Consider the following 23863-nt stretch of genomic DNA (forward strand, 5'->3'; position numbering starts at 1 on the left):
TCTATTAAACATCTAAGAGACGTCTTGTTTATTGCGCATGCGCATCTACATTTTTCTCATGGCGGCTTATTTACACATGTGAAAGTAGCAGCTAAGGTAGATGTGTAGGTGTTTATTATCATGTTTGTACTACATATACTTTGAATTTGAAGCCTAAATTTTAATGTTTGAGTTATTTAAGGAAAAGATCCATTTATGCAAAAAACCTGATGTAGATCTAGATCTGGTAATCTACGTTTTTCCAGAAAGAATGGAGACAGACATTGCTGATTTTTCTGAGCTTCGGCAGCAAGCAGAACAGCTGACAGCTGATTTTGACAGTGCGTCAGACTTGCCACGAGTAAACAGAAATATCGCCCAGATCTTGGAGGCAGGGTCTCGACTTCTGTCGAAAGTTGCTCCCATTAGCCAGGATTCATCTGATGTTAGAGCGTAAGAGCTGTGCATAGCACACATATATAGTCTCTCTATTGTAAATTTGTATGAAACTAATAGTTTGAATTCATGTGTTGAGCACATTAGTAGATTATTACAGCATGCTTGAGGTTCACGGCGAGATATTTTTGCCACTTAATGTCGAGGTATAATTATAAGGGACGTTAACAGAAGCTCTGACTTGTTGGAATAATTAATAGATGTGTTTGCTTCTTCTTGATATACTAGATATTTTTCATGTGCAATTCAGTTGCAAAGTGTTGATTGTTTGACTTAAAAACAAATTCAAATGAAGGAAAAAATACAATGCAGTCTTCACGAAAAACTTTGTAAAGCACAGGCCCTTCGGGCCTCCCAGTATAATAATTGTGCAAGCCCGAACAATATTTTACAGGCCCAAAATGTTTTTTTCTAATTTGACCACGTCATTTGCTGATTCTACATGATAGATACATACATGTTCTACTGTAGGAAAATACAGGTCAAGATGATCATAGTTAAGAGAACAACTGACATTAAAAGGATTGTCTTATTTTATTTTTCAACATAGTAATCTCGCAGATACATCAGCAGCTCTGTTCAACTTTGTTTTGTATACACCGCATACAAAACATTTTGTTTTCTCCAGAATCAAATGTTAGCCAAGGCCTACCCTCGGTCCAATGGGGCATGAATTTTCGCTCGTTTCTCCTCGTACGACAGGTTTTTTTTTTTATCGGATGGTTTTGATTATGAAATACGCTTGGGTGATTTTGAATTTTCCGGACGAGCCCCCTCCCTATACTTCAGAAAAGGCAGCATGGTTGATCGTTTTTCTATGCGAAATTTTACTACTAAGTCATGACATTTAGTCTGAGTCAATCTCACGCTTTATTTGTAATATATACAGAACATATAAGAAAACATTTACAGGCCCGCTGGACTCCTGGGTTTAATATTTTAAGAAGCCAGATCCCGATTTTACTGGCCTCGGGCATCGGGCCACTGGTTAACGTCGAAGACTGCAATGAAATCCTCTTAAAACTCATGGAGAAAAAGATATTTGGTTTTATTGGGATATAATTTCCTGGACTTGGTTTCTGAGTGTGGATTGGATCATTGATATTTTCTAAGTTGTGTATTTTGTGTTTGATAGGGTTACATGTAGAATGTCCACAAGAGTTTAGACCTCACAAAATATTGTGATACATGCACCACAGAAACGTAATTTTTCACAGGACCCATTAGATTTCCTTGCATGCAGTAACTGTGACATGAGAAGCTGTTGATCGGGGCTATAAACAACCCTTATCTCAAAAATACACTAGTTTTTGTCAATCAATGAAAACAGCAATATCATTCAATAGACAATCTTGCTAAAATGAGCAGTCAGTCCGGTCATTACTGCTTAGTATTTATGAAAATCAGTTCAGAAATATGTATCGCATTGAATTTGTTTTATTATGCCCCCACCATGAAATCGTCAGGGTATTATTAGTGTTCCCCTTTCCATCCATCATTTCGTTGTAGATTTCTGGACTTGTTTTTGCTCTGCTTGGAGATAATGAGCTACATGTAATATATGGTACATATTTCATTATATTGATGGCTCACAGATGTTTCATGTTCAATTACCTATTTTCACCAAAGATATTACCCTTAAACTTTGAAAATTTATAATTGACTGTTTTCTGGATTTTCCCCTGATGTTCTTTTAGATGATAAGTAGATTTCTAGTGTGTGATAACTTACAGATCAAGTTTCACTTTTATTAGTAATTCAAAAAGTGATGAGTATTGTTATGCCCCTGGAATCGAAGATTTGGGGGCATTTAGTTTTTGGCCAGTCTGCCTCTGACATAAAACTTTAAACTTGGTCATATCTTTTACACCATAAGAGGTAGACCTATGTCTTACAGTTCCACTTTGTTGTAATCCGAGGGCATCAGTGTTTCACAAAAATATCTTGTATTGATTTGCAATAATGTCCGCCTTGCACTAGATTAAAAAATTTATGTGATTCAATTCTCTTTACAACTGATTCAATACCACTATGATATTCTATTTTAAAATTTGTTTTGTTTGCACCTAATGTTATTTTCATTTCCTGGGACTTTCAAATAATTTCAAACTTGAATGTTAGTGAATGTCCCATTCATGTCGTACTGACACATTTATTTCCCTGTATGGTACACTAATTTCTCCATCTTTGTTTTCATGCAGTCCTTCTATTATTTATCCTTTAAGATCTAGTAAATATCGGTATTCTCTCTTTCAGGTCTATATTACTAGGCACTAAGGGATATGATGTGCCTAAAATCTCACAGAAACTAGAGGGACTAAGTGCCTCCAAGACATTTGAGCCACTGGAACCAGTGAAAGACACAGACATTCAAGTATAAAGAAATTTAAAAAATTCGTGTGATGAAATTACTCTTAATTTCTTTAAAACGATAGCTTTTATCAGTGTTCAGAATTATTACTCTATTGATTGAAACTTTTGTGTTTTAGAGTTTCCTCAAGAATGAAAGGGAGAATGCTTTACTGGCAGTTATAGAGCAAACAAGAAAACATGTGAGAAAATAAACTTCACTGAATGAAAAATATTTAGTAACTAATGACTATTGACTTTGTACAGTAATTATTAATGTGTATGAGGTCATTTCATTTAAGCCAATTAGAATGCAGATAATATTTTATTGTACTATAAAACACAGTTACAGTGAACACACTTATAATGAATTCACGCTTACAGTGAAGTGATTTTTATTCACTGATGACTGTAGTCAAAACATTATAAACTTGTTGGATATAACGAATTATGTTTATAACAAATCAGAATTGTTGCTTCCCTGCACTGCACTACAAGCATGTGTTACTGTACATACTGTAATAATATAAATTATTTTTCAGACATTTGAGGAGTCCGAGAGGAGGCACTGGGAGTGCATGGAAAATGAGTGGGAGAGAGAGAAACAGAAAATCCTCAATACACTGCGAGGTCTGAATCAGGACACAACTGACTTCCAACCAGAGGCAGAGGTAATCTAATGGCTCCCTATGTGAAGGAACTTTGTAGGGCTGAAGTTTTGCTCTATGAAGGTTGTTCCAAAAGAGTATAGACTTTCAGATCTGCAAAAAAACTAATGAATGGATTCCAGCCTAATTTTACTAATACTTATGTTTCTTTTTTAGAATATGTTGATGTGTTGAACCTTTGATGAAATGTACCTCAATTTCAAGGTTTTCACTTATTAAACATTCCGCCCGGTCTTAGAACTGACTGACAGCACAATACAAACATTGGGTCTCTCAGTACCATACCGAGAAATATCTGATAAGAGAACGATTTTGACTTAATTTTATTGTCAGATGTCTACATGTAGGATATTTATTTATTAATATGACTTTAACTCTTTCAACACTGCAGACCGCTTTTCCGGTCTTCCGCCATATTGTTTACAAACACTGCAGACCGAAATATCGGTCTCAGGTAAGCGCCTATTTTAAACAAAGCGTCTACCTGATTGGATAATATTTATACTCAATGACGATGTCATACGGGGTCTTGGTAAAGCTTATTCGGATTTTCTCTAGTGTTAACAATGTTCAAATAGATAAATGCCGAGAAACCCGGGGGTTTTTGAAAGGAATTTCAAATGTTGTAAAGAAGATAAAAATGGCGGACAGTGATGATCAGAGCGAGTTTTCCGGGGACGAGTTTATTGATAATGTCGGCGAATTTGATCTTGTGAACGTAAACCAAAGGAATAGGAATGATCTGGATAGACTCTGGAGAAATTTAGTCGGCGATAGTGACGATGAAGACGATGAATTTGATGGATTTGAGCCAGAAGACGCCTACGTCACACCTGATTTTGTTGATTGGGATAAGACCAGAAACGTGCGCCAACTTCATGCGTTTTCCGAGCGAGTTGGACCCACACGAGTGCTTGATGGATCTAATAGACCTGTGGATTACTTTAAGTTGTTCTACAGTGATCATGTATTTGCTGAAATCACGAGATTCACGAATTTGAATGCGGCAGTGAAGCGAGCTCGTGGCGACAAAGGTGTATGGACAGACGTCACTGTTCATGAGATAAAAGCATATTTTGGACTGCTGATTGTAATGGATACTATGACATTCGATCGTGACGAACTTTATTGGTCACAAAGTGAAAATCACTGGCTGTTAGGTTCCAAGATTGGAGAAGTGATGTCGCGCGACAGGTATGTTCAGATAAAACGTTACCTGCATTTCAGTGACGATACAAACATGACCACCGATAAATTACACAAAGTAAGATTCTTGTTGGACCACTGCAGGAAAACCTTTCAAGAGGAATACATGCCCCACAAGCAAGTAAGTGTAGATGAGGCAATGATACCATTCAAGGGCCGCCTTGGAATCAAACAGTATATGAAGGACAAACCGGTGAAATTTGGCATCAAAGTGTGGGTTCTAGCTGATGCAGTGTCGGCGTATTGTTACAATTTTGATGTGTACATTGGAAAAAACGCTGAGGTGGTGAATAACAATCTAGGATTATCCTCCAAAGTTGTGATTGAACTGACCAAACCATTGGAAATGAAAGGCTATGAAGTCTACACTGACAACTTTTACACTAGCCCCCAACTTGCCGACTACCTTTATGGTAGAAATACTTATTTATGTGGAACTGTGAGAACAAATCGCAAGGGCTTTCCAAAAGACTTGGTGCAAACCAATGCTACAGCAAGACGTCTCCAACGAGGCCAGTCTGACTGGAGAATGTGTGGGCCACTTCTTGCCACCTTCTGGAAGGACAACAGAGTGGTGTACTACTTGTCCAGTTGCCACGAACCAGATGGTGTTGCGACCACCCAGCGTCGAGCAAAAGACGGGACTGTGCAAGAGCTTCCATGCACGCCAACTGTTGAAGCGTATGCCCAATATATGGGAGGAGTTGACCGCCTGGATCAGAACACCAGAATCAACAAAGAAAAAAAAACTATGCGCTGGTACAGACGTATAGAAGCGAAACTTCGAGAGTGTGCTTTATATAATGCATATGTCGTTGAGGGAACTGTTGTGAATCATTTTCCGCCAAACAAACGGAAGCGTGACCTGCTCTCTTTCCGGATGGACGTAGCACATCAATTAATTGGAGGCTTCCGACAAGCCAGAAAGTCCTTCAAACGTCCACGGACAATTTCAAATGGTGAAGATGAGCGCCTTGATGAAAAGGGACACTGGCCTGTTCCCAGTGGCAGTGCTGATAGACTTTGTGTTGTTTGCTTGAAGAAGCATAAGAACTATGCTTCAAGTCATCCAGGTGTCTCAGTTAAAGACAATCCTCACAAGCGTAGCAAAACAACGATGATGTGTGAGAAGTGTTCCGCTCCTCTGTGTTGTAACTCCAAAAGCACCTGCTTCCGTGACTACCACAAAAAACTCTATTACTGGCAGTGATTTTACCTATTACACCTGTAAAATGACTTTTTGGTCAATTTCCACTAAGAGACTGGTACAATTAACATTGCAATAACTGTTGTTTTTATGTATGCTTGTTTGTAAATAATTAAAATAATCATAAACACTAAACGAGTTTTTACCTCATCTACCTGTTATCTAACGACAGGTAGATAAATGGGAAGGAAGAAACTGAGTATGCTGATAAACTTACTTCACTTGGAAGTGATCATATGGAAAGTATGATTGTTTACAAAGCTCTCTTTTGAGCCAGATAGTGAAATTCAGCAATCTACCTGATTATTTACCTGTTCACACCTAAACTTAGACATATATACAAAATATATTCCAGTCAAATTGAAGTTGAGACTTTCATCTTTCCATTGATACCTAGTTTGTTGAAATACATGGAATACTTTAAAAGTTATGAGTGTTTAAGTAACTGCCCCATTTATTTGTAAAGTTCCCCAAAGTTACTTAGTGTTGAGGGTATTTAGCTCTTACAGTTACTTAGTGTTGAAAGAGTTAACATAGTTTGTATAGATTTATTTTTGAATAGTTTAGATGCATGAAATAACTTATAACTTTAGCAACAAATCAATCTTTCACTTTGCACAATATTACAAATAGGAATTTCCTACCATTTCTTTTCAACACACCAAAAATCAGTATTTTTCAACAGTTTTTGGCTTTAGTAAGTGCAGGTACCATACATGAACCAAAATCAATATGCAGGTTTATATGATAGAACTTTCCAGTGTAGGAGGTGCATGTAGTTCTACTTTGAATGCAGAAGTGAAACAGATTGCACCTACAGTCAGTGAGAAAGATAATAAAAAATATTAAAAGATGTAAATGTAGAAAATACAAAATACTATCAAAAGAAATGTTTTACTAGATTAAAAACATAACAGCAATGCCGTATTTGCAAGTAATATCTTAGATATGGTATATACAAGTAACAAGATAGTGTGATATTATATTTTTTTACTCCCTGAACATTTATCACTTATTTGGTGTGTGTACCAATCAAATGGCCAGGTGATGAAACTGTGTATGAGAAACTTACTGTGTACATTCACTTATGTAGTGATGGGCACCCATGTGTAAACACTAATGTAGTGATGGGCACCCATGTGTAAACACTAATGTAGTGATGGACATCCATGTGTAAACACTAATGTAGTGATGGGCACCCATGTGTAAACGCTTATGTAGTGATGGACACCCATGTGTAAACACTAATGTAGTGATGGACACCCATGTGTAAACACTAATGTAGTGATGGACACCCATGTGTAAACACTAATGTAGTGATGGACACCCATGTGTAAACACTAATGTAGTGATGGACACGCACGTGTAAACACTAATGTAGTGATGGACACCCACGTGTAAACACTAATGTAGTGATGGACACCCATGTGTAAACACTAATGTAGTGATGGACATCCATGTGTAAACACTAATGTAGTGATGGACATCCATGTGTAAACACTTATGTAGTGATGGACATCCATGTGTAAACACTTATGTAGTGATGGGCACAAATTGTTTTGTGCCTTACTGTGTATGAGAGTTCTCTAAAAGGAAATAACTTGGACGCATCATGAAGCTTGCATAATGAAGATATGCTAAACTCTATATTTTTATATTGCCCATTATTACAACATATGCATTAACCTGCATATACACTGTACATCGGAAATTATCATTTTAGACAATTTTCACAGAAATCATAAAACATCACTAAGACAGTGTTGTATAGTCAGTATTAAGGACGTTATTTTCTGTTTCTAATTATCTCAACATGAAAATGATGTAATTTTTTTGTAATTGAAGAATTTTAGAGCTGTAAAAGCTTTATTTTCCAAAAAAAAAATTCAAATTTATGGAATTATTGAACAATTTTTGTTGTTAGAGTTTTGCGGTGGATCCTGTCAGCATGCATGGTAGAAGCAACCTCAACAACATAGAGATGGCATACTCCAGACAGGTCAGTATGAAAGTAGCCTAAGCAACACAGGTATGATGTAATCCAGACAGGTTAGTATAGAAGTAGGCTAAGCAACACAGAATTGGTGTAATCCAGACAGGTTAGTATAGAAGTAGGCTAAGCAGTACGGAAATGGTGTAATCCAGACAGGTCAGTATAAAAGTAGCCTAGTAAGCAACACAGAAATGGTGTAATAAAGACAGGTCAGTATAGAAGTAGGCTAAGCAGTACGGAAATGGTGTAATCCAGACAGGTTAGTATAGAAGTAGGCTAAGCAATACGGAAATGGTGTAATCCAGATAGGTTAGTATAGAAGTAATGTAAACAATATGCAGTGTATGATATAGATGCATGTATCTTGTGTTGCTGACAATATTAAGATGATACAGTGAAAACTGTCTAATCCAACACCTGTTTCACTGGGCATTCCATCCCTTAATTTCATTCTCAATTTTATATTTTCATTGTTTTTTATACTCTTTATTCCAACACACTGTGTATTCTGACAAAAATGTGTCTGTCTGTGCATGTTGTATAAGACAGGTTTCACTGTATATGCTATACACATCATTATTCTTATATCTATTTTAGTGGGATTTATATTTCAAATAACTAATATATGGTTGTGTCATCAAAAATAAGATTTTGTAGTTATCCTTTATCATGAATAACAGTACTACACTGTAATCTAGGATTATCTCAAACTTCAGATCTGCCCTCACTCAATGTAAATTAAGTTGAAATAAGTCAACAGACAATCTGTAATGTAATTCATGTAAATGTATGTATTATCCTTGGTTTTAAATGAATACACTGTACCTTGTACTGGTAAATAGAGGATATACCATTTAGCGAGTTTTTTCTGTGGGGTGCTGAATTTGGCTTATTTTAGCGGTTAGATAGCTTTCCGCCAGAATTTCACTTGCCAAATATGCATCCAATGACGACTTCAGTACTTGCTTGCTCTTCCTTCTCCACCGAAATTTATTCCGCTAAAATTATTAGCATACCTTTTAGCCAGCAAATCAACAAATTTTAGTTTCATGGAAAAAAAAACGCTACACAGTATTAAATTTCCCTTCATTAACACATATATTGACATTTGTTGTTTTTCAGGTGTACATGTATAATGAGCAGGTCCTACAGGGCAGTATTCGGCCAAACTTGGTGGATGCATTCTCGGACATTGCAGTCAGTCTTGATGATAAGGTATTGCACTGTTTTGTGTAGGGAGATATTTGCTGTGTTTCTGACCTCAAACAACAGCTATTTAATACATGTGCAGGCAATGAATTTTATTTTCATTTTCTACTTAGTATACATGTGTAAAATAAAACATGGTTACAGTAAATACACTTATAATGAATTCACACTTACGGTGAAGTCATTTTTTTCATTCCTGCCTGTAGTTTTAAAACATATCATGGAACTTGTTGGATATAACGAATTATGTTTATTATGAATCAAAATTGTTGGTCCTTAGCACTTCACTATATGCGTCTTTTGCTGTACTTGTATGTGTATGTAGAATGTTTTATATTACTTTGATTCATGGGCCCGAAGTCATTTATGATTCTACGAAGGATCGACAGTTTTACGATTGTAAGACTTTCCCCCCTCCTTCCCGCTTGTTATATTCTGCAGATAACTGAGAAGCGCCACAACTGAAAGAGGTGATCTTAATCTTTGAATACATGGTTAAGTAACCTTGTGTAGGATAGACACTGTTTCAGTCAATATTACTGTGACATATATTGAATGATTAACTCTCTGTTGGCAGCCGATGATTGACCTGTGGGAACAGGTGAGATACATGGTAGAAGTCCCACTGATCTCCTCCAACAGTATCAAGGAGACGCGGACTGACTACCGCACACAGGCAGCATTCGTACAGAAAGGGAGGGAGTACCTAGAACAGATGTAAAGAATTTATGTACACACACAGATATATTACAAATCTCAACAATGTATAATGCAACAATAAAGTCATTGAATGCCCCCAACCCACCCACCCTAAGTTAATGTTTAAAATGCTGATTTATATGTAACTAAATTGAGAAAAAGAAGAGATACCTTGTAATTTTTATAGGTTTTTTTCCCAATAATATAAAAAAAACATTGGTATTTTATGACTTTAAAAGAAGAATGGCATGTTGTGCTTTATTTTATTCACTGAATGAAAATTATGTGTTTCTTGTTTACTATACCATTGTAGATATATAACAGTTGTACCAGTATTAAGCATAAGAATTCTCATGGTGTTTACAGGTACTGCAAACACATTCAGAGTATGATCTACAGTAACCTACAGCAGGCCCAGCTGGGGGGAATCCCGTCCACTTACAACATGGTCAAAAGTTACCTCAATGTCCGACCTCCTCACATCAAGGGGCTGGAGGATGGCCTGGTAGATGGACATCCTGTGTGGGCCATGATCTATCTGTGTCTGAGGTGTGGGGACCTACAGGCAGCCCTTCAAGTCACAGACAAAGCATCGTATGTATCTGTTCAGTGTATCACAGGTATAAAGATGTGGTTCAGATGAAAAATTGTAATTTATTCAAGAAATAAATTTCAATTTTGAAAATACATGAGGGTATGAACTGTGACACTTCATTCCAGCATACTTTATGAAGTGCATTAGCACTTCATGAAAACTATGCCAGCGTGAAGCATTGTAGTTCAAACCCATATGCACAGTGAAAACTGCCTAATCAGACTCCTATGCAATCTTTATCACTGGGCATTCTGACCCCTATTTTCATATTCAGAGTGAATATATATCATGATCATAATTGGCATTAATACTGTGGATTTTTTTTTATATAATGCAAGAAGTGCAATTTATTGACAACAATTTATGGATGTTTTAAGTGGCTCTATGTTGAGTCTTGCAGACAGCAATTTTTGCATGTTTTAAGTGGCTGTATGTGGACAGCTCGGTGAAACATTCAAATTCTGTTGTTGTTTTATGTTCAATGTATTTTGTTCAATTTTAGTATTGTTTTGATGTGGCCATATCTACATCTTGCAGAAACGGATTAGAATTCTTAGTATACTGTAGAGAGCATACACCTAGCAACCTTGTAAATGTTATAGTTGTACCAAAACTAAGAATGCACTTTTTAAAAGCTTGAAATAGGATGCACCACTCAGCTCATGTGAGACTTTGATATTACATGTATAGTGATGAACTCATATCATACCATATTGCTAACTTTCAGTCACAGTCTTGGAGATTTTCCCACATATCTCAGAGAATATGTCACAGATGATGATCACAGGTAAGGAAGAAATTTGTCAGGATTTAAAATCTAAACATTGATCATCTACAACATTGATCACTACACTAGTGTGTGACTTACATTGTGACATTATAAACAACATTGATCACTACATGAGTGTGTGACTTACATTGTGACATTATAAACAACATTGATCACTTCATGAGTGTGTGACTTACATTGTGACATTATAAACAACATTGATCACTACATGAGTGTGTGTCTTACATTATGACATTATAAACAACATTGATCACTTCATGAGTGTGTGACTTACATTGTGACATTATAAACAACATTGATCACTACATGAGTGTGTGTCTTACATTATGACATTATAAACAACATTGATCACTACACTAGTGTGTGACTTACATTATGACATTATAAACAACATTGATCACTACATCAGTGTGTGACTTACATTGTGACATTATAAACAACATTGATCACTACACTAGTGTGTGACTTACATTGTGACATTATAAACAACATTGATCACTACACTAGTGTGTGACTTACATTGTGACATTATAAACAACATTGATCACTACACTAGTGTGTGACTTACATTGTGACATTATAAACAACATTGATCACTACATCAGTGTGTGACTTACATTGTGACATTATAAACAACATTGATCACTACACTAGTGTGTGACTTACATTGTGACATTATAAACAACATTGATCACTACATTAGTATGTGACTTACATTGTGACATTATAAACAACATTGATCACTACACTAGTGTGTGACTTACATTGTGACATTATAAACAACATTGATCACTACACTAGTGTGTGACTTACATTGTGACATTATAAACAACATTGATCACTACACTAGTGTGTGACTTACATTGTGACATTATAAACAACATTGATCACTACATTAGTATGTGACTTACATTGTGACATTATAAACAACATTGATCACTACATCAGTGTGTGACTTACATTGTGACATTATAAACAACATTGATCACTACATTAGTGTATGTCTTACATTGTGACATTATAAACAACATTGATCACTACATCAGTGTGTGACTTACTTTATGACATTATAAACAACATTGATCACTACACTAGTGTGTGACTTACATTGTGACATTATAAACAATATTGATCACTACATTAGTGTATGTCTTACATTGTGACATTATAAACAACATTGATCACTACATCAGTGTGTGACTTACTTTATGACATTATAAACAACATTGATCACTACATCAGTGTGTGACTTACATTGTGACATTATAAACAACATTGATCACTACATTAGTGTATGTCTTACATTGTGACATTATAAACAACATTGATCACTACACTAGTGTGTGACTTACATTGTGACATTATAAACAACATTGATCACTACATGAGTGTGTGACTTACTTTATGACATTATAAACAACATTGATCACTACATGAGTGTGACTTACATTATGACATTATAAACAACATTGATCACTACATGAGTGTGTGACTTACATTGTGACATTATAAACAACATTGATCACTACATGAGTGTGTGACTTACATTATGACATTATAAACAACATTGATCACTACACTAGTGTGTGACTTACATTGTGACATTATAAACAACATTGATCACTACATGAGTGTGTGACTTACATTATGACATTATAAACAACATTGATCACTACATGAGTGTGTGACTTACATTATGACATTATAAACAACATTGATCACTACATGAGTGTGTGACTTACATTGTGACATTATAAACAACATTGATCACTACATGAGTGTGTGACTTACTTTATGACATTATAAACAACATTGATCACTACATGAGTATGTGACTTACATTGTGACATTATAAACAACATTGATCACTACATTAGTGTGTGACTTACATTGTGACATTATAAACAACATTGATCACTACATGAGTGTGTGACTTACATTGTGACATTATAAACAACATTGATCACTACACTAGTGTGTGACTTACATTGTGACATTATAAACAACATTGATCACTACATGAGTGTGTGACTTACATTGTGACATTATAAACAACATTGATCACTACATGAGTGTGTGACTTACATTATGACATTATAAACAACATTGATCACTACATGAGTGTGTGACTTACATTGTGACATTATAAACAACATTGATCACTACACTAGTGTGTGACTTACATTGTGACATTATAAACAACATTGATCACTACATGAGTGTGTGACTTACATTGTGACATTATAAACAACATTGATCACTACATTAGTGTATGTCTTACATTGTGACATTATAAACAACATTGATCACTACATCAGTGTGTGACTTACTTTATGACATTATAAACAACATTGATCACTACATGAGTGTGTGACTTACATTATGACATTATAAACAACATTGATCACTACACTAGTGTGTGACTTACATTGTGACATTATAAACAACATTGATCACTACATGAGTGTGTGACTTACATTGTGACATTATAAACAACATTGATCACTACATGAGTGTGTGACTTACATTGTGACATTATAAACAACATTGATCACTACACTAGTGTGTGACTTACATTGTGACATTATAAACAACATTGATCACTACACTAGTGTGTGACTTACATTGTGACATTATAAACAACATTGATCACTACATGAGTGTGTGACTTACATTGTGACATTATAAACAACATTGATCACTACATGAGTGTGACTTACATTGTGACATTATAAACAACATTGATCACTACATGAGTGTGTGACTTACATTGTGACATTATAAACAACATTGATCACTACATCAGTGTGTGACTTACATTGTGACATTATAAACAACATTGATCACTACATTGTGTATGTCTTACATTGTGACATTATAAACAACATTGATCACTACATCAGTGTGTGACTTACTTTATGACATTATAAACAACATTGATCACTACATGAGTGTGTGACTTACATTATGACATTATAAACAACATTGATCACTACATGAGTGTGTGACTTACTTTATGACATTATAAACAACATTGATCACTACATGAGTGTGACTTACATTGTGACATTATAAACAACATTGATCACTACATGAGTGTGTGACTTACATTGTGACATTATAAACAACATTGATCACTACACTAGTGTGTGTCTTACATTGTGACATTATAAACAACATTGATCACTACACTAGTGTGTGACTTACATTGTGACATTATAAACAACATTGATCACTACATTAGTGTGTGACTTACATTGTGACATTATAAACAACATTGATCACTACATTAGTGTGTGACTTACATTATGACATTATAAACAACATTGATCACTACATTAGTGTGTGACTTACATTATGACATTATAAACAACATTGATCACTACATGAGTGTGACTTACATTGTGACATTATAAACAACATTGATCACTACATGAGTGTGTGACTTACATTGTGACATTATAAACAACATTGATCACTACACTAGTGTGTGACTTACATTATGACATTATAAACAACATTGATCACTACACTAGTGTGTGACTTACATTATGACATTATAAACAACATTGATCACTACATGAGTGTGTGACTTACATTGTGACATTATAAACAACATTGATCACTACATCAGTGTGTGACTTACATTGTGACATTATAAACAACATTGATCACTACATGAGTGTGTGACTTACATTGTGACATTATAAACAACATTGATCACTACATGAGTGTGTGTCTTACATTATGACATTATAAACAACATTGATCACTACACTAGTGTGTGACTTACATTATGACATTATAAACAACATTGATCACTACACTAGTGTGTGACTTACATTATGACATTATAAACAACATTGATCACTACACTAGTGTGTGACTTACATTATGACATTATAAACAACATTGATCACTACATGAGTGTGTGACTTACATTGTGACATTATAAACAACATTGATCACTACATTAGTGTGTGTCTTACATTATGACATTATAAACAACATTGATCACTACATTAGTGTGTGACTTACATTGTGACATTATAAACAACATTGATCACTACACTAGTGTGTGACTTACTTTATGACATTATAAACAACATTGATCACTACACTAGTGTGTGACTTACATTGTGACATTATAAACAACATTGATCACTACATTAGTGTATGTCTTACATTATGACATTATAAACAACATTGATCACTACATGAGTGTGTGACTTACATTGTGACATTATAAACAACATTGATCACTACACTAGTGTGTGACTTACATTGTGACATTATAAACAACATTGATCACTACACTAGTGTGTGACTTACTTTATGACATTATAAACAACATCGATCACTACATGAGTATGTGACTTACATTGTGACATTATAAACAACATTGATCACTACATTAGTGTATGTCTTACATTGTGACATTATAAACAACATTGATCACTTCATGAGTGTGTGACTTACATTATGACATTATAAACAACATTGATCACTACACTAGTGTGTGACTTACATTGTGACATTATAAACAACATTGATCACTACATTAGTGTGTGACTTACATTGTGACATTATAAACAACATTGATCACTACATGAGTGTGACTTACATTGTGACATTATAAACAACATTGATCACTACATGAGTGTGTGACTTACTTTATGACATTATAAACAACATTGATCACTACATGAGTGTGACTTACATTGTGACATTATAAACAACATTGATCACTACATGAGTGTGTGACTTACATTATGACATTATAAACAACATTGATCACTACACTAGTGTGTGACTTACATTGTGACATTATAAACAACATTGATCACTACATTAGTGTGTGACTTACATTGTGACATTATAAACAACATTGATCACTACATTAGTGTATGTCTTACATTGTGACATTATAAACAACATTGATCACTTCATGAGTGTGTGACTTACATTATGACATTATAAACAACATTGATCACTACATTAGTGTGTGACTTACATTGTGACATTATAAACAACATTGATCACTACACTAGTGTGTGACTTACATTGTGACATTATAAACAACATTGATCACTACATGAGTGTGTGACTTACATTGTGACATTATAAACAACATTGATCACTACACTAGTGTGTGACTTACATTGTGACATTATAAACAACATTGATCACTTCATGAGTGTGTGACTTACATTGTGACATTATAAACAACATTGATCACTACATCAGTGTGTGACTTACTTTATGACATTATAAACAACATTGATCACTACATGAGTGTGTGACTTACATTGTGACATTATAAACAACATTGATCACTACATGAGTGTGTGACTTACATTGTGACATTATAAACAACATTGATCACTACATCAGTGTGTGACTTACTTTATGACATTATAAACAACATTGATCACTACATGAGTGTGTGTCTTACATTGTGACATTATAAACAACATTGATCACTACATGAGTGTGTGACTTACTTTATGACATTATAAACAACATTGATCACTACATGAGTGTGACTTACATTGTGACATTATAAACAACATTGATCACTACATGAGTGTGTGACTTACTTTATGACATTATAAACAACATTGATCACTACATGAGTGTGACTTACATTGTGACATTATAAACAACATTGATCACTACATGAGTGTGTGACTTACATTGTGACATTATAAACAACATTGATCACTACATCAGTGTGTGACTTACTTTATGACATTATAAACAACATTGATCACTACACTAGTGTATGTCTTGTATAGCCACAGACAGAAACATTCTGAAATTCTTAGTATTTTATTTTATACTGTAAATATAAGTTAACTTACAATGCAAAACAACCAAGAAATGTTTCTTTTATTTACTTTTTTATTGATAAAGCACTTGTCCACGGGCAAATAACCTGTCCATCCAACAAAATTGTTTGTCCCAGGTGTCGGGACAATGCCATTAGTATAGCCCTTTTGTAAGGAACATTGATCAGCCACATGCGTGATTGACTTAAATGTGTAGAATGTGATTTGTAAACAATGCTGATCAACTGCATGTGTGTGGAACTTTGTGACATTATTACCAATTTCATTTGGTGTATTTAACAGGTTGTCTGCAGCTAATGAAACCAAAATTAATCTTCACTATCGCAGAATAATCAAGAATGGCAATGATCCATACAAAAGGTAAAATGTAGTACATGTGGAAGTTTATTGATGGTATGAACAATAAGAATACAGAGAGAGAACTCCATGCTTCATTTTGCAAAATCATAGATTTTTATGTCTATTTTTATTAGGGCCCCACCTATTTTGAAAGAGTTACGGAACCTTGAACTTTAGCAAATTTCAGGGATTTGACATTTTTCTGGACATTTTATGGCAATCCCTGTAGCTATTGAATTGAACATTTATACATGAATATATACATGTATCTATGGCTTACAGTTCAGGTTTGATTTGGGGTTTTGTTGACCCCTTTTTGAAAGAGTTATGACGCTTGAACTTTGCAAATCGTGCCACAAAGTGAGGTCCTTTTGCAATGTTTGCCTCCACAATGATTTCTGGTTTTCGTTGTTTTTAGGTCACCTGAGTCTGGTCTGTGTCTGTCGTCATGATGTGTCCATTGTGTGTTAACAAATTAACATTTTTAACTTAACTTTGGGACAAGAGGGACATAAATTGTAAATTTCAGGACTCCTGCAACCCTAGGTGGGGCAAATTATTCCAAAAATTGACCAATTTTCAAAAATCTACTATACAACCACATATTTCTAAGAAAAACTAGATGCAGTGAAATATTTGAAAAACATCTTTAATGTTATTGATACTAAATTGAAACTAATTGGATATTTAGAAGGAGCAAGTTAACCTGTACCAAAATTTTACATTTCATGATCCCAGGATTAGGGATTTTGGTTTCATGATCCTATGGGGTGAGGGTTTTAGGGTAGAGCCAAAATTATCATAGTGATTATTATCTTTATCATTTGATGGACTTCTTTAAATTTTGCTGATACTGTATAAAAACTTGATGCATATTTATGAAAAGCAGAAATTGTGAATTCTGCAACCCCAGGATTTTGATTCTAAGGGGGGGTGGGGGGGGTGTCAAAAATAATAATAGAGTGTTGACATAACAAACATGTATATTGTATTATGTAAAGTCATTTACCAGTATGGACACTTTTGGGGGCATTTGTGTTTTAAGAATGCATCTTGTTTTATTCTGCTGCAGAATATTAGAATTTTGTTTAGATATACAGAACAGGAAAATCATTCTAGATTTTATAGTCCTTGGGGCTAGTGATACTTTTAACTAATACTCAGGTGACCGATAAGGCCTAATGGCCTTTTGTTGTAGCATTGACATACTTTCAAATTTAATCTTCAACAAACAAACAAAAAAAGTCAATAGCAACAAAAATAGCAATACCTACCCACAAGTCTCCAGGAGTATGTTTCATGTTTATTTTTTTTATGCCCCCATAATCAAAGATTCAGGGACATTTGGGTTTTGGTCTGTCCATCTGTCTTTTCCTTGTGACAAGACCTTTATTTAGGTAGCAAAATTTTTGACACCTGAACCTTTGGGTTTGACCCACTTTTGAAAAAATTTTGAATGGTTAGTGATATGGATTTTATATTTCATGTGTATTTCTTCTGACAAGACCTTTCTTTTGATACCAATACTTTAGACTTTGACCTTGGAGTTTGAGCTACTTTTGAAAACCTTTAACCTAAGCCATTGCTTTTGAATGGTTTGTGATAAGGCTTTCATATGAATTCACATGTTTATTCCTAGTGACAAGACCTTTCTCTTTACCAGAATTATTTTGATGCCTTACAGGGGCATCCATGTTTCACAAACACATTTTGTTCAAACCACAAAATCTTACATCCCCCCCCCTCTCCCAACCACCACCAACAAATGAAATAAGTGTTCAACAGAGTATGTGTCCAAACGATATTTACTGAATTGATAATATGCTTGTGTGTTTAACAACTTCCCTTTGTATCCCTGCAGAGCTGTGTTCTGTGTGATCGGTAGATGTGACTCTTCAGAGGACCATTCAGAGATTGCAGATAAAATTGATGACTACTTGTGGATTAAGTTATCTCAGATTCAGGTCGATTCAGACCCTTCCAGACAGCATGGATTTACCTTACAGAGGCTGCAGAGCCTACTCTATGAAGATTTTGGTGGGTGTTAAACATTGTATAAATTGATTTTCACTTTTATGCCCTCAACAGAGTAGTTATAGAACTGTAGTTCCCTGGGAAAATATTGAAACAGACCATAGAGCTACAGATCCACCCGTTATACAAATTCTTCAATTAACGAAGATTTTTTTCTGTATGTTTGCGGTCTTATATTACAATAATGAATATTCTTGCATCACTGTCTCAACATTTTGATATATAAAAATTCTAACATACTTTTTTGCTCTACACTTTTGTCCAAACATGCCTTCAAACATTCATTAAAGCTCCATGTGAAAAGAAACCCAAGCTTCAATTAATTTCATTTGTTATAACACAACACCCCCCCACCCCCCCCCCACCCCGGCCAAACAAAATTTAGTGTAAGGTGCCTATACTGGAATCACCTTGTCCATCTGTCTGTCCATCCATCTGTTGTAGACATAATTTGTCTGGAATATACACTGTATCTTTAATACAGATGAACAAGTTTGATTAAAACTGTGTATATCTTATATGAATAATGAAATTTTGATTGAGATATTTCAACATTCAAGCAAGTTCAGGTTATTTTCCATTTCTAGGGGTGGGGGTTGTGTTTTGTTGTCATTGTCCAGAGTGTATCTGAAAACTCATTCATTCTTCAATAAGCATAGATTCACCATTTCCCACCATCCAATGAGTCCTGCGGGGGAGGGGGAGGGGGGGGGGGTGGGTATTAATCCTATTACAACAAATTGAGTTGACGTAGCCTTGTTAAGATGCTGCCGAGTGTTGAACAGATCTGAATACATGATATGGCAGGCAGGAGTTCACCAGATTGAAAAGTAGTTTCTGAATTAGAGAGAATCTGTGACCCACAAAAGCCTGTGTGCTGGACAGGTGTGTGAAATGGCCTACATTGGTTATATTTATTGTTTCAGGGGAAAGCCACTTCAGTGGCTATCAGAATCCCTTCCTGTACTTCCAAGTTCTCATTCTCACAGCTCAGTTTGAGGCAGCCATTGAGTTCATGTCCAGAATTGACAGACTTTTGTGTCACGCTGTTCATGTGGCTCTGGTGTTATATGAACTTAAGATGTTGCTTCTTCCTCAATCTACACAAGCTCAGCTTTGTAAGTACATAGCTCTTAATAGCACACTCTCAGCAAAGTCCTGAAATCTCGTTTCACTTTAGAATGTATGTACATGTACTTTCACGTTTATAATGCATAATTTGTAATCCAAATAATAGAATTCACAGTAAACAAGAACCATGTGTAGTAAACAGTGGATTGTATACGGTTGTGTGTTCACTAATTTTGTGTTTGTTGGTTTTTGTTTTAATGTTTAGTAACGAAAGACTCGTCTGACGAGGGGCCATTGAGGAGATTAAACTTTTTCCGCCTGATCACCACATATACTCGTAAATTTGAAGCAACAGACCCCCGGGAAGCCCTGCAATATTTTTATTTCCTTAAGTGAGTGTAAACCTCAGAATGAAAAAGCAGTTTACTTACATATGTACAGTACATGACATTGTACGAAGTTGTTTATGTTCTGTTTTTATGAAATCTTTAACTCGCCATTCGTTTCGTTTTTCAGTGATCTAAGAACATCACAGGGAGAGAATCTTTTCATGTCTTGTGTCAGTGAGTTGGTGCTAGAGACTAAAGAGGTAAAGATATAGGTTCACAGAAACCTTAGGTAATCATAGGCACTACCCATCTCATGGGTTAATTAGAATATATACTATACCATATACATGTAACATGATGGGGGGGGGGGGGGGGGGGTGCCTATGACTGCAGCTAATGCTGAGGTCCATTTAGTCTATGAGGAGCAAAGTGTCCCTTGCTGTAGGTTATAACAAAGTCTGTAGGGCCTAGTGACAATATAATTATATACCATTGATTTTATTAAAAAGACAGTTGTCTTGAAAATTCTGTATTTTTATCCACTTATTGTAATTGTTTAGCCTTGTGCTGAACATTCTGTCACTTAGATTCTTCTAATCTAAATTTCAAAAATTAACCCGCAATGAAGTTATGGGGCGTATACTGGAATCACTATGTCCATTGTGTGTCCATCTATCTGACTCTAGAGACCAGGTTAAAGACAATGTTTAAATCTCTGTTTACCTTACTGCAATTGGAAGTCAAAGCAGATTTGCTAACATGACACATCTGGACACGATGCTGCATTTAGCCGAAGGCCTTTCTGATCAAAATTTGTTATTGTAAACTTTTCACAATTTCATCTTCTCCTCCAGAAGAACCACTGAGCCAATATAAATCAAACTTGGTACAAACCATCCTAGGGTGAAGGGAATTCAATTTTTTCAAATAAAGGGTCATGCCCCTTCAAAAAGGTAATCAAGAAAAGGCAAATATAGGGTGGGGTCATTTAAAAATCTTCTCAAGAACCACAATTTTTTTTTAAAAATTATGAACCTTGTGATTAGAGTGGAATTTGAATCAGGGATCAAATTTCTACATGGTACATGGAGAAAGGGAAAGAAATCTTTTAAAAAATCAACAAGGCCAAGTTAGTAATATTAATACTTAATCATCCCTATGTTGTGTGGATACAAATTCAATTAAGTTTTTCATGAGAATAAAGAGGGTAAACAATCTTTTAAAATCGTGTGATGAACAGCAGAACCAGGCCGGCTCTGGTGAGCACTGTGACCCATGGGCCTCATGTCCTGAAGTAAACAATTCAAGCATTGTCTTTATAAAACCAATAGCATGACAAATGAATAATGCTGTCAATAGATGTCTAATTATGTGATTGGGTTTTAAAAAAAAGTAGCTCTAAAATAGAAACTTAAAAATTGTGTATCAAGTGGGGATGTAAATTTTTGGATATGGATAACCCACAAAATCCACGAACATTGATCCCCCTGTGAACAATGAGGATTTCACGATATTCTTTTCTGTTTGTAGTTTGAGATGCTATTGGGTAAAGTGGAGCCTGATGGAACAAGGAGGGTAAGTTTAATGTAAAGAACACCAGGCAGGAGATAAAAGTTGGACCCCTGCATGTAATTGTTTTTTTTATCCTGATTTATTGTGTACAAATAGGTGAATTCGTACATATGACCCTGACTTCTTTGGGATTCCTTCTCAAGTATGAGTACATCACTGGGTTAATTTTAGATCAGCTAGTTAGTAGTCAGGTCACTCAATAGTCAGGTCACTTAATCAATAATCAAGTCACTTAATCAATAGTCAGGCCACTTAATCAATAGTCAGGTCACTTAATCAATAATCAGGTCACTCAATAGTCAGGCCACTTAATCAATAATCAGGTCACTTAATCAATAGTCAGGCCACTTAATCAATAGTCAGGTCACTCAATAGTCAGCCACTTAATCAATAATCAGGTCACTTAATCAATAATCAGGCCACTTAATCAATAGTGAGGTCACTCAATAGTCAGGCCACTTAATCAATAATCAGGTCACTTAATCAATAGTCAGGTCACTTAAAGGACACATCGCATGTTTTTAAACTTTTTAATTTTTTCAGCAAAATTAATTCATTTCATGCCTAAAACTACTTTACATGTGTTTTAAATGAAACAGTTTGCGTAGTTTTCGAGTTTGAAAGCGATGAAATTCAAATCTTGCGATATGCATATTTTCTTCGATATTTTACGCGCCATTATCTGTGACGTCATATGCGACCTCGAGCGAGAATATTTGAAAACAGTTGATAGCCATTTCATAAACAGATTAGATTTAATTGACAAACAAACAATTATCACATTAACAGCTTGTAAATAACACTGCATTAGGGTGTTTTGTGCCGTTTAAGGGTGTACTTGCTGTCAGTAGAGAGGATTTGGACTGTGTTTTTTCCAATTTTCGAAGGAAGGTATGAGGGACAAGACGTGAATATTTTTTGTCGGCACAACGACTTTGCCATAAAACCCCCCAGTAGAATTTGTCCCTGTACTTTTTCAAACAAGCACTTGGACAAAGACGTAGATAAACTGCGAGAAAATGGTTCTATCGAAGCTACACACTGTTACATATAGGCCTACGGCATATGCTTTCCGTTCTGCTCTCGAATCCAATACACACTCGCACCAACTGACCTTCACCTTGTGACAACATATAGGCAGAACTTTGCTAGCAGTGTCTACCAACTGGTAGTTTTAAAAAAAGAAATTTTAAGATAAAAGATAATTGAACTTTCAATTATAAATAATAAGATATAATATTTCCCGACTTTGAATTGAATTACAATACTTTCATTTTTTTAAGGAACGCATACGTGTTTACAACAACAGCACGCCGCGCTCCCACTTCATAAGTAACAACGTGTTGATAACAAAAAAATAATGATTAGGTCTAATAAAATTGTTTTGATAAAATAATTTAAAAGTATTGTGATTTTCACAATAAGTTTGATCATTATTATTATTATTATTTTCGAAATGCACCCGTGACAGTAGGCCTAGTTGTCATAATCGTATCATAATTTATAGCCTATCTA

The 23863-nt window shown here is 35.1% G+C and overlaps 1 protein-coding gene across 2 annotated transcripts in view; it reads left to right on the forward strand.

Moving 5' to 3' along the window:
- The first annotated feature begins 23 nt into the window (after nt 1–23).
- Nucleotides 24–23863, forward strand: part of LOC125655638 (nuclear pore complex protein Nup93-like) — a 28395-nt gene continuing 4555 nt past the window's right edge. The window contains exons 1-16 of one of the 2 annotated variants that reach the window (XM_056149467.1): nt 24–104; nt 246–432; nt 2692–2809; nt 2925–2987; nt 3327–3455; nt 7790–7864; nt 8981–9073; nt 9645–9784; nt 10133–10360; nt 11089–11148; nt 17286–17363; nt 19204–19379; nt 20303–20494; nt 20713–20839; nt 20964–21036; nt 22307–22351. In XM_056149467.1, coding sequence (XP_056005442.1) covers nt 251–432; nt 2692–2809; nt 2925–2987; nt 3327–3455; nt 7790–7864; nt 8981–9073; nt 9645–9784; nt 10133–10360; nt 11089–11148; nt 17286–17363; nt 19204–19379; nt 20303–20494; nt 20713–20839; nt 20964–21036; nt 22307–22351 — 1779 coding nt within the window. In that variant the 5' untranslated portion in view covers nt 24–104; nt 246–250. The remainder of the gene's footprint in view (nt 105–245; nt 433–2691; nt 2810–2924; nt 2988–3326; nt 3456–7789; nt 7865–8980; nt 9074–9644; nt 9785–10132; nt 10361–11088; nt 11149–17285; nt 17364–19203; nt 19380–20302; nt 20495–20712; nt 20840–20963; nt 21037–22306; nt 22352–23863) is intronic. The other variant, XM_056149470.1, reaches the window with a different exon arrangement.

The sequence above is a fragment of the Ostrea edulis genome, chromosome 1, assembly GCF_947568905.1.
Source record: "Ostrea edulis chromosome 1, xbOstEdul1.1, whole genome shotgun sequence".
NCBI lineage: Eukaryota > Metazoa > Mollusca > Bivalvia > Ostreida > Ostreidae > Ostrea > Ostrea edulis.